The sequence below is a fragment of the Hetaerina americana genome, unplaced genomic scaffold, assembly GCF_022747635.1.
Source record: "Hetaerina americana unplaced genomic scaffold, ioHetAmer1.1.p SCAF_2, whole genome shotgun sequence".
Lineage (NCBI taxonomy): Eukaryota > Metazoa > Arthropoda > Insecta > Odonata > Calopterygidae > Hetaerina > Hetaerina americana.
In genome coordinates, this window is record NW_027286763.1 from 2708040 (window position 1) to 2725740 (window position 17701).

At 41.4% G+C, this 17701-nt stretch overlaps 1 protein-coding gene across 1 annotated transcript; it reads right to left on the reverse strand.

Moving 5' to 3' along the window:
* Positions 1–3699: 3699 nt before the first annotated feature.
* Positions 3700–16229, reverse strand: LOC139688428 (collagen alpha-1(I) chain-like). Its single transcript, XM_071585998.1, has 5 exons — positions 14268–16229; positions 8088–9331; positions 6840–7144; positions 4557–4714; positions 3700–4207 (listed from the first exon to the last, which is right to left on the reverse strand). The coding sequence occupies exons 1-5, from the start codon at positions 16218–16220 to the stop codon at positions 3962–3964; spliced, it is 3906 nt and encodes a 1301-aa protein (XP_071442099.1). The 5' UTR covers positions 16221–16229; the 3' UTR covers positions 3700–3961.
* Positions 16230–17701: the final 1472 nt, after the last annotated feature.

Genomic DNA, 17701 nt, shown 5'->3' on the forward strand with positions numbered 1-17701 from the left:
CGAAATTGGCACATTGTCACGATTAGTCTACTTCGGTGAAGTAATAGAACAACCGGTTTTGATCATTCACTAGTTAACAAAGTATTATACTAGTTTTTACTTGTACAAGTATTTTAATTAATGTGTGAAGGATCTTGGAGCTGGAAGCTTCTTATTCCTGAAGTAAGCATGTCATGGTTTTTACTGCTTTTAAAAGTTTAAAGTAGAAAACATAAACTCCAAAGAATCTGCATGATTTGTGGAACGGTGCTTTGGCCTATTGAGACGAAGTTAAACTATGAATTCGTTTTTACTAATAGACAAAGTTAATTTTGTTTCAGGTTTATGAAACATTTTTTTGGTAATAATGAGGTATTAATGTAAGTGTGAAGTATTTCTACTGAGGTGAATTAAAGACACACGATATCATAGTATGAAATTAATGTATTCGCATTGGCCAAGCGGTGATAGTTAATTTAAAAAGATATAAGCACTGAACTAATGGTAGAAAAATTCTCGCGACATCATGCAAAGTTATATGATATTCCATGAGTTTATCCACACACGAGTGATAAATAAATGTATTTCTAACTTTTTTCAAGCAATGTTCCGTTTCAGTTTTATGCCTTACTTGGTACGTATCATTTTTTACCTAACAAAATATCATGTATACCGCACCTTTCCTCACTATATGCCATACACTTCATTATCAATCGGCACAACACTCCTAGTAGCAAGGACGACTTCCCTGTGTATTTGAAGATGATACGATGATAACCTTGCCATCTTTGTACGTCTCTCTCAACTAATCTTCGGTCCATCCTATCGAGAACACTGTTGCCACACCATATAATTAACTTGAATGGGATTATTGTGAACTTCGGATGAATGTGTTATTTTCTTTTGTATTTTATTGAAAGGGTGTCAATATTGTATTGTAAATTGGGCATTTAACCGTAATAACATTATTATAGCAATTATCTATAGTTAATGACTTCAAAATATTACTAAAAAGCGTTCGAAATATATACCTGAAAACTAAAAGAATGAGATATCTTATACAAAAAGATAATGAATGCTATTTGAGATTCGATAATTAATATTATTATTATTATTAGGTAATCTACCGGTTAAGGTAGGTTTTTGGATGGACATAGCTACTAAATAAAACATTTTGTCTCTCCTAAAACACAAAATCCAGCATTCTACTCTACATCAGGTCCCTCTTCATCTCTGAATACTTCCTTCATCCTGTCCAACGTCCCTATCCTGTTCCTTCCCTTTCCTCATTTGCCTAACATTCTCCCCTCAATTAAAGCCTTCCATATCCCACTGCCAATCAATAACCCTTTGAATCCACTTTTCCTGCCTCCATAGGATTTCTCCCAACAAACCCCTCTCTTCGCCCACCATACCAAGTACTTCTTCATTTGTTTTCTTCTCTGTCCATTTCACCTTCTCCATTCTTCTCCACACCGACATTTCAAAAGCCTCCAATCTACCTCTATCCTCCTGCTTCAATGACCACGTTTCTGCACCATACATAGCTACGTTCCATATCAAAGTTTTTGCGAGACTTTTCTTAATATCTTTACTCAACGTCCCTCTCACCAACTCCCTCCTTGTGAAAGCCTCTTTGCCTTGCGCAATTCTTCGCCTTACGTTCCTACTACTTTGACTGTGTTGGTCCAAAACACTACCGAGATACATAAAATGTTTTACCTGATCTAGTTTTTGCCCTCCTATTTTAATGTTTAGCTTAGCCTTTTTCTTTCTAGAAAATCGTATAACCTTTGTTTTATTAATTTTGATTCTCATGCCATACGTGTCGCACTAAATTTCCAATTCACTAAGCAATGCTTGCAACCCCTTGGCTGACTGACAAACTAAAGCGTGGTCATCAGCAAACCTAACTGATTTTACGAATTCCCCGCCCACTTTCATTCCTACCTCGAGTTCTTCCCATGCCTCTTTGATCATTTCCTCTGCATACAGGTTGAACAGCAACGGTGATAATGGGCAACCCTACCTTACACCTCTTCCTAACACTGCCCAATTGGACTCCCTGTTCCCGACTCGCACCTTTGCAGTATGACACATTTACCGGTTGCGGATTAGCCTCCTTTCCCTCCAATCTATTCCTATTTTCTTCAATATACTCATTAGTTTTTCCCAATTCACTCTTATCAAATGAAATCTACGAGACAGGCAAATACCTCCTGGTTGTACTGTATATTCCTCTTGATTAATAATCTCATGACTGCAATGGCATCACGCGTACCTCTCCCCTTCCTAAACCCAAACTGATCATCCCCTAAGTAAACATTTGCCTTACTCCGTGTCCTTTTGTTTATGATCCTGAGAACAACTGTAGGCACATGGGATATCAAACTTATTGTCCTGTAGTCCTGGCCTGATGTAGCCTTTACCTTTTTCTGAATAGGAACTAATCCGTCCGCTCCCGGGAAGCTGTGCGAATTTAACACACTGTTCCTAAACTTGTATCTAACCAGAATATAATATAGCTGATACCTTTCTGAGTCAGTTGGCATTTTCCATGTATACCTGCGTCTTTTGTGGTGTCTAAACCAAGTGTTGGTGATGACTAACCCCTGTCTCCTGCAGAACTCAACTGCTTTCTCCCCGCGGTCATTCCTCGTGCCTAAACCGTAGTCCCCCACCTCATCACCATCTCTTCCTTCGCCTACCGTCACATTTCAATCCCCCATCACTATCCAATATTTCCCTGTGGGAACACAAGCGATTATGTCCTCTAACTGATCGTATATCCTATCGTCCTCTTCTTCCTTATGGTTGCTCGGTGGCATGTATACCTGAATAGTAACCAAGTTCGTCGGTTCTGCTTTTATCTCTACTATTACTTACTAATCTATCCGTTACCTGCTCTATGTTGACCACGCTTCTTCCTACCTCTTCATTTAATGCTATGGCAACCCCTCGTTGGGTCTCGTCTTTGCTGCTGTATATGATTCTATACTTGTCACTCCAGTAATCTCTACTATCTTTCCATCTCACCTCGCATAGACGTACAATATCTAGATTTCCCCTTTATATCTCTCGCTTAATATTCTCCAATTTCCCGGTCCTCATCATTGTCCTAACACTCCACGTTCCTATTCTAACTAATTTCGTCTTCTTCTCCTGCGTCTTCTGTCCTGCTGCTGCTGGTTTCCCCTTGCAAGGGTTTCGTGGGATGACGACCGCGGTAGCCTTACCTCCCCCGCTACTAGGCAATACACACGGCCGATTGGGCCGAGCCCCGTGGTTGCCAGGACTCAAAATATCTCTATTGTCCATCATATTTTTCTTGGGAATGATAATTGAGGTGGTTTCCCGTGGCCTTCCTCAATAGTGTTTTTAACGTGACACCATCACTTACTGTCCGCCCCACTGGGGTCAGACGCCATTGCAGCCGCCTCACTGAGGAACAGACGCTGCGTGGAATACCTTTCGTCTGGCTCCTAACCTTCGACCTATCTGGCATGGGTGACCCTACCAGGAGCAATTATTATTACTCCCACCAGAACAGCTCTAGGGGTCATCGGAACGCACAAGCCCTTCCACCACTTCAAGGTTGTAGTCCGGGGAGGGGATAATTAATATGTGTTTCTGATTAAGGAAGGTACAAGGATGAGTTTGATTAGCAAAGGTGTTTTGGTTTCCATGTAGCTGTTAGATTTTTACATCAATAATTGTACATTATATATGGTAAAATAACCATTTATTTTAGGCATTTTAGACTCACATTTACCACATTTTTGAATGTATTGGCAAACAGGGTTTTTTTTGTCAAATATTGACACATAATTAGTTTTACTTGCAGTTCACTCATTGATTTGAGTATGCTAGTATAGTATTTGCATGTATGTAGCTGAGTTTCCGCTGATATATGCAGTATTTTACATGGAAAACTAAATTAGCATATGTATTACACGTAATTTCAGCAATCTCAATTCAATTTTCATTTCCTACCATAGCCTTGAGAAAACCCTGGCTTTTTCGAAGTGTCGATTAGCTCATTCTGCTCATCTGGTTTTGGAAGGAATTCCTCCACTGGGCGAGATAATGTGTCCAATATCCAGACGTAGTCAATTTGTGCATAAACTGACGTTTGGCTTGGTCCAGCACCTGTGACCCAGCTTCCAATTCCCTGCAGAATGTAACGCCCATCGGTGGTTTGGCACACAAGAGGACTACCATCATCCACCTGTAATACAATGGCATTTCAATAATTTACTACCCACTGTATTCCCTTGACATTTGAATCATGTAGTAATCTGGAGTTAAAGCATTCATTTGAAGAAGTGATATAGTCAACTTAGTATCATTAGATAGTATAGGTTTACAATTAAATTTATTTAGATCTTACTATGTTAAATTTTTAAATATTTTTGTTTATGGAATATTACTTTCACAGGCTATTTACCTATTTCTATGAGTCGATGAATTTTGAATGATATCCCTGATTCTAATTTATTTTTGCTGGTAGTAAAATTAGAAAGAATGTTGACAATCAAATGAAAGAAGCAAAGCTGTATAAACAATGACAAACTTACCTCTGTCAGTGGCTGCTCTGGTGGGTAAAACACGGCACACTGGAAGCTCTCATGAAGGATGAAGAATTTGCCCAGGTATGTCTGCCTGAGTTTTTGTTCACAAGGTGCGTGTCCAATAACGTTGAGTTTAACTTTGTGCAGAGGGCTGTGGTTGACACCTGTGACAAATTGTAAGCAGATCAGCTAGGATAAGTTATCTAATAAATATATGTGAAGCAAGGACTTCTAATAATAACAGTCATCCCATGTAACATGCTTAAATGATGGACAAAGTCAAAGGTCACACACGTAAAAATCAAAGAGAAATGAATGCTCCGTATCAAGCTTTCATCTTCCTTTTCACCCAAAGGAATATCCTTTTGACTACAATTTCGTGGCATATTTGAATACTGTGCCAAACAAAAATGTATAGTTCTTGACATTTTTGAGAGAAATGTAGACCTAAGGGAGATGGGACCAACACAGACACACGGGGATATAATTAAATGTTATTGTGAACTAATTTCATTTGCTTTGTGATTAAGAATGACTTTGTGTTGAATCCAGGCAGTTTGTATTGGTGTGTATAAAGGACACTTCGGCTTCATTATTTGAAATCATTTTTGTGTAAAGTTAGTGTCAAATAAACTCTAGCAGCTAATTTCATGACTCTCGAGGCATGCTCTGCTTTTTAATTACTTGAGCATGGGATATAACCAAAGAGATAAAGAAAATAATTTTTTCTTTTGCAGTTTTTAGCAGAGTGGGATCTTTTCACACAAATTAAGTATAGGGAATGAAGAATTTACTGTTGTAGGGAGGCTTCGACTTGTGGTTATCATGAGGAATGGACAGTACTAGCTAAATACTGTGGTACTTTCATGCATATTTACTTTAATGTAAAAGTATAGGATATGTCTGTAAAAACACCTCATTAGTTTTTGTAACCATACCAAGCACATCATTATGGCTCATTCGTTGTTCTAAGTTTATTTAAACCTTCCCTGTAAGCTAAGGCTGTTTATACCTTCTGTTTATTGGGTCCACACTTAAATTTAGCATCTGCGTAAGATTTGGAAATAAATTCACGTCTCTCACTGATGAGCCCCCTTGACAACATCTCGGTAGTTTGTGCTTAACTCTCGGAGAGTCCTTCAATACTGCTAAGTATGCTAACCCCATTGGATACCCTCTTCAGTGACCACTAATGGGAGTCATTGGGGGTTTATGCATGTGATAACTGTCTGGCCATGGCCAATATTGAGAGGTGTGCTCATTAAATTTTCTGACGAGCTCGGGGTATTATTTCTTACCCTGTTTTTGGAGGTGACCCCTTTAGAGTGTGTGGACCATTAGAATATCCATTTTTTTATGATAAAAATAAAAGTAAAGATTTGATCATTGACGACCCCTCGTTGGCCTTCATCCCGCCTGCTGTATACTACACGATTAATTTCACACCAGTACTCCCCGCTATCTTTCCATCTCACCTCGTATGGGCCTAAAATATCTACGTTCTATTTATTTCCTCTTTCCATCTCTCGTCTTATGTTCTCTAATTTTCCTGTCCTCAACATTGTCCATTGTCCTGATGAGAGAAATAATTTTAGATAGTAAAGTCTATAAGAAATGAGAGACAAGTTGATCTAATAAAAAATTAAATTGTAATGATTCCTAGTGAAATAGAAAATCAACAAAATTTATTGAGAAAATGTTTTTTCGCATGAACTAGGTTATACACATAATCATACGTATTTGCCAGTCTAAATTGAGCTGCGGGAGCCTCAGAGTACTAGGCTATAAACGTATTTCTGTATTTTTTGCATTCATTTACTCGTAGGCATATATCAAATAATATTACTCTGCTATCCTTTTGCTTGTGAGGTAATTTTGTGTACCATAATCATAATGCAGTTATCAAGTTTACTTCTAATAAATATTCTAATTCACTTTGGGTGTACGAAGGAAATTATTTGGAACTCTCTGGTTTTATTAGACAAGAAGTACACTTATTATCATATCATTCTCATTATTTTGGTTTATGAAATTATTTTCATAATTAATATACCTTCTGTTAAATATGCTTGAAAGATTTAATGAAATAGAGGAGAAAAATGCAATTAGCATTTAAAATTCATTTACTTCTAATTAGGTAAATTCCTGCATTTAAAATTATGCTTTTTATGCCATTTGCAAATTCTACACTCACTTAAGCAACCTGAAAGGTATTAATGACTTCTAAGTTGATATTTTGCACAAATTATCTGAGGATGTCATATATTTTTAGGAGGCTAAATGTTGTACCTGAGAGAGCAGATTTCCCCCAGCTGGTAGTCAGGCAAGACGAAGGAGATGCACTCCCTCCAATGGGATTGCCTGCTCCAGACTGCCCTGGGATGCAGATGGGTTCGATAGCCAGCCTGTAGGAAGGCAGCCGTTCAGCCAAGAAGATGACAGCCAGGTCGGAGAATAGGGAGTTGAGCTCGAATGATGGGTGCTTGGCAATGGCAATCACTGCCACGTCAACAACAGCCACTGGCTCTTCAGTCTTTGAGTCTGACCAGGGACGCCATTCTGCTACGCGAATGAAGATGTCCGATGGCAAAAGCCTTAAGAACAATAATAGGAAATAGGTCATTAGTAAAGGATGTACAACTTTAGGATAAAGGATGAAATATTTATGAGTAACCACCCATTACATCAAATGTGAGTTTCAAACTAAAATTTAAATGCATCATTTGCAAATGCAATTGTATATTATCACTATAAATGCACAATATTCTTCTATATCCTCGAAGAAAGTACTTCATGTTGCTATTTCCAAATAATTTTAAATGGGAATATACAAAATTACAGGAAAATTTAAATGTTATATAGGTTAATCATGATTACATAATGGTTGATGCTACAGTTCTACAAAAATAGATGTAATTTTAAATATTAACCATAAATATGTGAATTCTGGGAAATGGGTTTTTAATCAGTTTAAAATTTACATTTTATCAGTTTCCAAAATTTCAATTTCTACCAATTTTCTCAAATAAATATTTTATTCCTTGTTTCCCCTAACATCCTATTATATACACATGTCTAACAGGTATTTATGATAGTATGAATTGAATGGAAGGATTAAGCAAGCCCATTGAATTGTATTCAGTCAATTTCAGGCAAAAGTACTTTGTTTAGTCAATGTATTTAGGCAAAAATATTTGTCAAAAAAGAGGCATTAAGAGTTCTAAGCAAAACATTATAAACCAAATTGAAAGTAATGTACATTTATGTTAAACTGAAGCTGCTCTAGCACCAAACAACTCTCAGAATATAATATAATGCAAGAAACCAATTAAAATATTTGGCTTATTTTACATTGTCATTTATATATTATAATGATGGAAAATGACTTCTAATAAAAAACACAGGTTGAGGAAAATGGAGTGGTGACATGAAAAGGTCCCCCATTAGAAATATAAGAATTTTCCTGTTACCTACTGCTCACATCTATGGAAATTTCATAAATTATGTCTCAAAAATATAAAGATCAGTGATTCTCACCCAGCTACGCAATGGGCAGCGGTCAGGATTGCTTTTTCTGAGATGATGGCTCCAGAGCAGAGTGCAGAACGGCTTGCATTGGCTCTGGCCAGGATCATTGCATGCCAAGGGAACTCTCCAAACTGTGTTTGGCCAACATCAGGGTTGGTGGGTTGCCCCCGCCTCACCCCACATGTTCCGTAAGGAGCACCAAGGGAGTCGGAGTGGATGGGACCACCTTGTTGAGATGCTGGGAGAGTCCCAGAAGAACCTTGAGATGGGAAAGTTTGACCTGCCCCTGTTGTCGGGAATGTTCCGGATGTGGACTGGCTCGGGAATCCACCCCCTGGAGTTTGTGATGGGAAGGTTGAATGAGATGGCGATTGAGATGAGTGTGAGGGGAATCCTGGTTGAGATGATGGGAATGGCTTTTGTGAAGATGGTTGAGATGATGGGAAACCTGGTTGAGATGATGGGAATCCTGGTTGTGATGATGGGAATGGCTTTTGTGAAGATGGTTGAGATGATGGGAAACCTGGTTGAGATGACGGGAAACCTGGTTGAGATGATGGGAGTCCTGGTTGTGAAGATGGGAATGGCTTTTGTGAAGACGGTTGAGATGGGGATCCTGGTTGAGATGATGGCTGACTCGGAAATGATGGAGAGTGAGACGGTTGGGATGGTGATCCAGATGGGAATGGAGTGGACCCAGGTTGGCCATGAGGAGGGGATCCTGGTGCAAAACCAGATGGTGGCTGTTGAGGGAAAGGCTTTGACTGACTCCCACCGTGCCCAGGCTGCTGACCAAATCCGGGGGTGGGCTTAGGGTATGGCTCTTGTTGAATGCCTCCTGACCCAGGTTGGCTTCCATCGTGTCCAGGCTGAGTTCCTCCCACTCCAGGGTTGGCACTTCCTTGTCCAAAGGGAGGAAACTGGCTTTGCTGTTGTTGATCAAATCCTGAGCTTGGGAACTGGCTGCCTGCCGGTCCAGGCTGTTGGGGAAATCCAGAGTTCGGAGGGGTGCCGGGCCTTCCAGGGAATGAAGAGCCTGATGGAGGGGTTCCCGGACGAGTTGGACCTGTGGAGGGGAAGGTGCCTGGGCCAGGTCTTGGGAATTGGTCACCCGTGGGTGGTTTAGGGAAGGCGCCACCATGGGAACCGGTATCATGACCACTCGGGTGGGTGTTCATGTCGGGCCATGGATCCTTGTAATTCGGGTCACGGCAGCACTTGCCGATGATGCCACTATCTGGATCGACACAATCCTATAAAAAATAAGTATTTGATTAGAACCAGGTTCTTTGGATGTTGTACCCCATAAAATTACATTTTTGGGTTAAAGAACTGAATACACTACAGCACCGAGGTATAAATTTCTTATATTCTGAATAATATCTCAGCAGCAGGAGTTAGTGTTATCCAAAAGTATACCGCAGGTAACTACAATGGGCGAAGAAAAACAGTGATTTTATTAAAAAGAAAGATATCTCGGGAATGGGTATATTGCTTCTGATAACTTTCGACTTCAGGCAATCTGAAAGATTGTATTCAAGCTGGATAATAATTTTAGCTGCCAAAGATTTTCATGAATATAATTATTGAAAAATGATTACGATGAACTTCCATAGATTCTCGCACTTAAATTAGCAATTGATATTTCAAGTACTAGAATATGAAAACAAGAAAACATTCGCAAACACGATATTATGAAGGAATCAGCATTTACTGTAAAATTTCCCATTATTGGTATTTTATCCGCACATACTGGGAAATCAGGAAAAACAAAACAAGCGAAATATATCTATACTCGTTATATTTCAGATCCTGCACTAAGGGCACCATCGTTGATGAGCAAATGAACGAAACTTCCGTACTTTTATGATCCTTAAACTATTTATTTTTAATATACTGTCATTTCAATAATATTGAACAAGTAATCACGGCTGCATATTTGTGGTAAAATATATTGTCACACGTGTCGACATCATAAAGCGAGATGCCCACTGCTGAGCCAAAATTTAACGAAAGGTGCAAATCAAGTAACTCCATCCCACCCGCTTTACTTTAATTTTGATTACTATGGCACACATTTTTGGGCGGGACAATTTTGTAAACAGCTAATTTAACGATAACATTTCGAAGCCAAAAAGCTGCAAACGTCGAAGCCACAATTAAATAAGATTGTCATCGCTTTTTGCGGAAGATCTGGAGGGAGAATTGAGTCGGGAAAGCATTTATAATTTAAAATAACAAGGTTAAGTTATTCCAAATCCTCGCTCCTCCTCCTCCACTGTCAGTCACTACAGGCTGCAGCAGTAGAGAAATATCCAGACCATCCATCATATCGCCGTCTCGTATCTTGACGCTACTTATGGAATACCTACTGTCCCCAAAGTTAAAATTTATCGACTGCAGAATATTTGCAGTCTTTAAATGAATGCGATTATTATCAAATGTAACGGATTTTCAACTTTCATTTTGAAAATGCCCAATGCCATTCGAGGTTTGCGTTGCATTCATCTTGTATCCTAATTGAATGTGGACATGGCGAGAGTGAAACAACAAAACTCGGGTATCATCATTATGATGGCGGCCGGTGCGTTCAACTCAAATCTTTCAAACACCAAAAAAATTAATTATTTCATGGCGAAAAAAATCGGATCATTATTTTCTCCATACTCTCGATTTTTCGTCGCACAATACATGAATTTTCTTTCCCTAAAACAAAGTAAAATACAAAAATCCAAAATTCCATCACTCTACCCGTTTTTCTCCCACGTTTTGTTCATTTAAATAATACTCCCATTTTCAGGGATTTATTCTATTTCACTTTCTTCTTTTAACGCATTTTTTGATGCTTTAACGAAACGCCGAGCATCTTAAATCCGTTGCCTGCGAGAAATAACTTAAACAAGCATTGCTATCCGTAGAACATTGGAGCGATGATAGGAGAGTAAAAGACATGGTATTATCGGTAAATATTTCTGTGAAAATTACGGAACTTAAAGATAACAATATCCCTCTAATGTTGTAAAAAACTATTTTTTGCTATAAAACCACTTCATGCAAACTAGTCGACGAATGAACAAAGAATATAACGGCACCAACGAACACAGGAAAAAATCAATGACGTTATATAAAGTAAACATTAAAATTTTCAAAGCATGTACTGCGGTTGCGTTTCACCGCCTTTCCAGCTAACGGCAAGGAAAAGAGAATCGTCAATTCTGCAGACACAAAACGGCATGTCTCGCTGCTTGCACTTCGATTAACGAGGACGCAAGAACCGAGTCGGACTGCGTAGGTGCGACCGAATCATTGAAAAGAGTGAAAGTAGAGGATGACGTCATGAAGGAGATCACGCTTTGAGGAAGGCAGCGGGAACAATGCAAGTGACGTGTCGCGTAAACCCTCCTTCATGAATAATGCTTGAAATTTATTTGGTCCCATTCTAATAATGGGCAATGACGTAAGGGCACTTGCAATTTCGATATCATTAGATATAATCTCACTTATTTTATATGAGTTTGTGTCCGAACACATTAAGATATGCTTGATCGAAAAGGAAAATTTTCATTTCGAAGCAATTACTCCTGGCATAAAAACATTATTTTTATAAACGCACCTGACTTTCTACCACTTTCAAAGTTATGGGGAGTGGCATTTGAGCAAGTCGATTGATGTTTCTATTATTCCAGTTACGTGATGTGTTGGAAAATGACCCATTCATTCACGTTGACATGGTATGCGATACATATAACACCCGGGTAATCACTCGATCAATAGTCGCAGGACCGCACCGACGACTCGGCTAAAATTTTTGAACATCGACAAATTTTAATATTTTAAGTAGTCTTAGCTTCAAATCTAAATACTTAATCTTATTGGTATCTTCATTTTTTCACGTCCATCATCTTGATAAAATCAGACATTTATCTTCAAGGAAAGACAAAAAGGAGTTGATAAACCCCAAAAGAGAAAAAAATGAAGTAAACTGGAAAATAAATATAAATTTTCCCCCTAAAAAACATGAAAAACCTAAAATATTGATTAGTCGCATTCGATAGTTAACATTCTGAAATACATCAGGACGTATTAAATTCTTATTTGCATTTTTCGCTGATCATTGGGTGAAAGAATTACTATGGATCGTCAATGATTAAATGTGATGCAAAAGTCCTTAAACGATATGTGTCAAAAGAAGCTCTCGACTTCATCTACATCTACATAATACCCCGCAAGCCGCCGCAAGGGCGTGTGGCGGGGGGTGTTAGGTCACCAACCGTAAAAAAGAAAAATACCACATGCAAAAAAAACAACACGGAAAATAACACCCACAGCAGCGCAGACACTCATGCAAAAATCCCTTCATCCAATACTCATGCAAACACATAAACCGAAAAAAACAACTAAAAAACTGCACCCCATGATGCAGCACGAAAGACATCCTACAACACGGAAGCCAGGACACAACAAGCAAGAAATTGAAACATCACTACCACATGAAAATGCACCACGAAACACTCTACCCCCAAAGAGTCTCTAAATGGCAGGGAATGCGACCCAACGTTGCAGGTAGCAGGAATTTGCCCCCGCGGAGAGGGACGAGGGATTGAAAGGTAGACTTAAAAACAGATGAACGGAACACGAATGAGGTCATTCGGAAATAATGGGTTATTATAGCAAAACACATAAGGTTAGTGGAAGAGCATGTATTTAAATACAACTAATTATTTTTTAGACGCTGAGGGTGGCAAGTGGAATTTTTGCTATCTATAACCCTGCAGTTGCTATCCCGTATTGTCCGTGGGAAGAAGGAGTCCTTGAGTCGGCTAGTTCTGGCATCTATTTCCCGAATTTTATATGCATGATCCAAGCGACTAATGTATGTAGGAGTACGAATAATTTGCGAGACCTCGGTGCTGAAACATGCGGATCTAAATTTATTTAATAATTTCAATCTTGCATTGAATCGTCTCTCAGCCAATGATTCCCACCCCAAATCCATGAGCATTTCGGTGACGCTTTGCGTTTTATCGTAGGAATTTTTTACAAAACGGGCTGCCCGGCGTTGAACCTTCTCAATTTCCCGAATGAGACCTTTTTCACTCGGATCCCACACGCTGCATGCGTATTCTAAATGAGGCCTTACAAGAGCGTGGTAACAACGTTCCTTGACCTTCGAGTCACTTTTGCCGACAATGCGTCTAATGAATCCCAATTTTTTATATGCTTGACCGCAGACTTTACGTATGTGAGTCCCCCAAGTTAAGTCTTTGGTGAATGTGACACCTAGGTATTTTACCGTATCAACTACTGCTAGGTCACCTCCAGCTAATTTGTAAGCAAATCCCGTTGATCTTTTAAAAAAATTTACCACTGAACATTTATTATAATTTAGAGTCAATCCCCAGTTAGAACACCATTTAGTAATGCAATCTAAATCCTGCTCTAGAATAAAACGATCCTCATCCTCAGATATCTCCCGATAGATCACCGTGTCATCCGCGAACATCCTAATTTTACTTTTCACTTCGCGGTTCAAATCGTTAACAAAAATCAAGAAAAGCAACGGCCCGATCACACTTCCCTGAGGTACCCCCGACGTGACTCGAACGCTGTCGGAACTAGATATGGACATATCTACATGGAATAGATAGGAACTTTCGATATAAGTATATGATAAACTAAATTAAGGCTATTATGCGCACCACTGAGACTCTTTAAATAAAAAAAATTAAGTGCTGAAGTGATAGACGTTCGTCGTGTTTTCCGTGTCGTAAATTCAATAGCGCATATTTCTGCGAACGAGTAACCCAGGTAAAATAATCAACCTTTTGTACAACTCCGATTAAACAATACTGATTACTTCGTTTTTACAACTGGCTCAAAATATTCTTATATCGGCAAATACATTTAGCACTAAAGTTTTCCCGATTCCTTTTAGGAATAACATTTTAGGATATTTGCACCGTATTTTTTTATTCATTTCGATGTTTTCAATTCGCCAGGTAAGATATTTTATGTTTTTAACGAAATGAAGAAAAAGTCCAAGTGTAATTGCCATAACCAAGGTCAGAAATTAGATTAAATCTTGTGCATAATTATAACCATAAATCTTAAAATAAATATTTATATAATAAACTCCTGTTTACTGGGGTAAATTTCTCATGCCCTATTTCAACTGTTATAAGCACATACCGAAAGTGGAACTCTGTTCTCCGCTTCTTCTCTGGTCAAAATGACTGGACGGTCGACCATCACTCCTTCAGCATTGCAATACTGTATAGTGACGCACTTGAGGGCAGCAGCACAGCCAGGGTGAGGAGTTGTGTTCAGAGGGCCTGTATACGGACGCTGCGTCGTAGATATGGACGAGCTGGGGAATTGCGGGGACGATGGCCTTCCTCCGGATGTCGGATATCCTGAGGCGGAACCACCGTGCGATGGTGAACCTGGACTTCCAGGAGAACCTGGAAATCCTGGACTACCTCCATGAGATGGTCCTACTGGTCCCTGCCCCGAAGCACCTGGAAAGCCTGGTGAACCTGGGAAACTCGGTGATCCAGGACTTCCATTGGATCCAGGGAATCCTGGTGAGCCTGGAGTTCCATTTGCACCTGGCGCTCCTGGGTATCCCGGTGAGCCTGGTGATCCCGGGGTTCCTGGAGACCCTGGAAAGCCTTGAAAACCCGTAGTTCCATGTGAACCTGGTGTTCCTGGATTACTAGGTGAGCCTGGATATCCTGGAGATCCAGGGAAACCTGGCGATCCGGGAATTCCATGTGAGCCAGGCGATCCTGGTGAACCCGGAGTTCCATGCGAACCCGGTGCTCCTGGGTGACCCGGCGAGCCTGCTGATCCCGGCGTTCCTGGAAATCCAGGTGAACCAGAAGTTCCATGTGAACCTGGATAACTAGGTGTGCCTGGTGATCCTGGTGATCCTGGCGATCCAGGGAAACCTGGTGATCCGGGATTACCATGTGAGCCAGGGTAGCCCGGAGAACCCGGAGTTCCTAGGGAACCTGGTGCTCCTGGATAACCAGGTGAGCCTGGCGATCCTGGTGAGCCTGGAGATCCTGGTGATCCAGGGAAACCTGGTGATCCGGGACCACCGTGTGAGCCAGGGGAGCCTAGAGTACCCGGAGTTCCATGGGAACCTGGTGCTCCTGGATAACTAGGTGAGCCTGGAGATCCTGCTGATCCCGGCGATCCAGGGAAACCTGGTGATCCGGGACCACCATGTGAGCCTGGGGAACCCGGAGTTCCGTGGGAACCTGGTGCTCCAGGATAGCCCGGTGAGCCTGGAGATCCTGGAAATCCGGGAGAACCTGAAGATCCATGAGATCCCGGGGTTCCATGTGACCCTGGAGCACCTGGTGCTCCAGGGTAGCCCTGTGATCCTGGATAACCCAATGTACCTTGTGACCCTGGAGATCCCGGGAAACTTGGTGTACCGCCATTTGACGGTGCCCCAGGATATTCTGAGTTACCCCCGTGAGATGGAACCCCTGGTGCACCACCGTGAGACGGGAGTAACGGTTTTACATCCTTGCATCCTCCCGCGAGAGAGCATAGAAATGGATTCGTAGAGTAATCTGGAGGTGTTGAAGGTTTAACACTCGCGCCCGGTGTCAACGGAGCTCCTCCACCGCATCCGGGTGCACCGGGGGAACCACACCCAATTCCTGAAGGAATCCCACCACATCCAGGGCCGCCAGGGTATTCACACCCTGGACTGGAGGGCGAGGGCTTTGGAACGCCGCCGCATGAGCTGCCGGGTCCACCTCCGCAACCGATGACCGGAGGACTGGGTGGGACGGAAGGCCCACAGCCATTGGCGCAACCGGAGTTGGGGCTCCCGTCGGGACTGAATGGTCCCCCAGGACCCTTCCACCAGTAATCACCTCCCTGTCCAGGGGAAGACGGTCCTCCAGGCGCCAAGTTAAGTTTCGTTTGCGATTGATCCGGGCCGAGAGGCAAAGGTGACAGTGAAGGTCCCGAGCCATCAGGAGCAAACGCAGGGGTCGCCGTTCCCTCCGTGGGGACCGGCCGGGTGGTCTTTTTGCGCTGTGGAGGGCCGTATGCGTGGATCGCCCCCAAGAGCGACAGCGCCAACAAAAGGCCGCAGATCGCAGCCTTAGAACCCACCATGCTCGAGCGAGTACCTTGCAATGGGTGGAAAACCCCGGCTCATCCTTATATATACTCCGTGCGGATGGCTCTCATCCCACGCCTCGGAGCCTTTCAGCTGTTGCCACGCCATAACCTCACCTGGAGGAGGAGGAAAACGAAAGGGAGGAGGGGAAAGGTGAGGAAGAGGGATAATAAAAGAAAAAATTGAAAGGAGGGGAAATTTAGTCGAGGTTGAGGGTTTGGGTTATCGGGCAGTCCATGCGTCGCTGGGGAAGGGTAAGTGGGCAACTCGAAGCGAGAACGGCGGGGGAAAGGAGGAGGATTCCAGCAGGTGGGTGGGGGTTGGGTGGGCACATCGTGCGTCTCCTCCCCGCAGAGGAATCCTCCCGCCACCGGCAGCCATCCCCCCGAAGAAGCACTCATTCTCAGTAACTCCGCTGACCTTCCACAGCACGCCTACATCCGTGTCTTCGCGTAACGACTCCCATACACCGAGCCTCGGTGTTTCTTTTAAAGGCCTGACTGTCGCCGCAATTGTATGGGAATGGATGAGAAACTGGACTGTAATGGCAGTCCCGGAAAGTATATCGCAGTAGTTTCCCATTAAACGTGATATTGCGAATGATATGACTTTAATGCCATTTATGTAATTTCGTAGTTTAATTTTATATTCCATAAATTCTTGCCTCTTCGATCGCAAGTCACTCGTATGCTCTAAATTCGCTGGTGGCGCGATTCAACCTCGACCTCAGAATAGTCACACCTTTTGGACCAGGAATTTAGGCGGGGTGAGTAAATATTTAAAATCTTGTTTTGTAATCAATCCTTTATCCTCCTATCTATAGAAAAACTTAAACAAGCAGATTAATCAGAAAGGGCAAAAGCGGTCGTTAACTAGCAACCCGTTGAGAAAATACAAAGCCCTATCCGTCCGGCGCAAGAAAGAGGCGAATTTTAGAAATGAACTTTTGGGTTGCTCAATGTATTAATTTCAATAAATTTATTATTGTTGCTCAAACTAATAGTTTTGGAGTTTCGATCGTAATCTGCTTGAAAAATTGTTTCCAAAAATTAACATGGTTTTTTCTCCAATCAGGGCAGATGCAGTACGCATTGTGCAAAGACTGCTTTACTATTTCTGTAATATAATTCTACTGAATACATTTCGACACATGGACAGACATTTTCTATAAAGTAACATCATCATACATGCATGAGGAACCTAATGGATCAAGGGTTCTAAATAAATCAATGTACTCCTAAAAATCGTGGTAAATAATCCATGAAAGCCGCTCCTTCTCACTTCTTCGAATTCTGCCACCACTTCTGAGGATGCTTAACTCTGGAATGATTTATGTCAAAGGTCTCCAAAAAGATAGTTTGTCGAGTGAACAAGTACACATTGAGGTTTCTAATAAGCCGTATGGTGGTGTAATTTCACTCGCGAATAAATGATCTTCGTACAAGTGTCGATTTAATCGCCAGCATTCATAGGAACG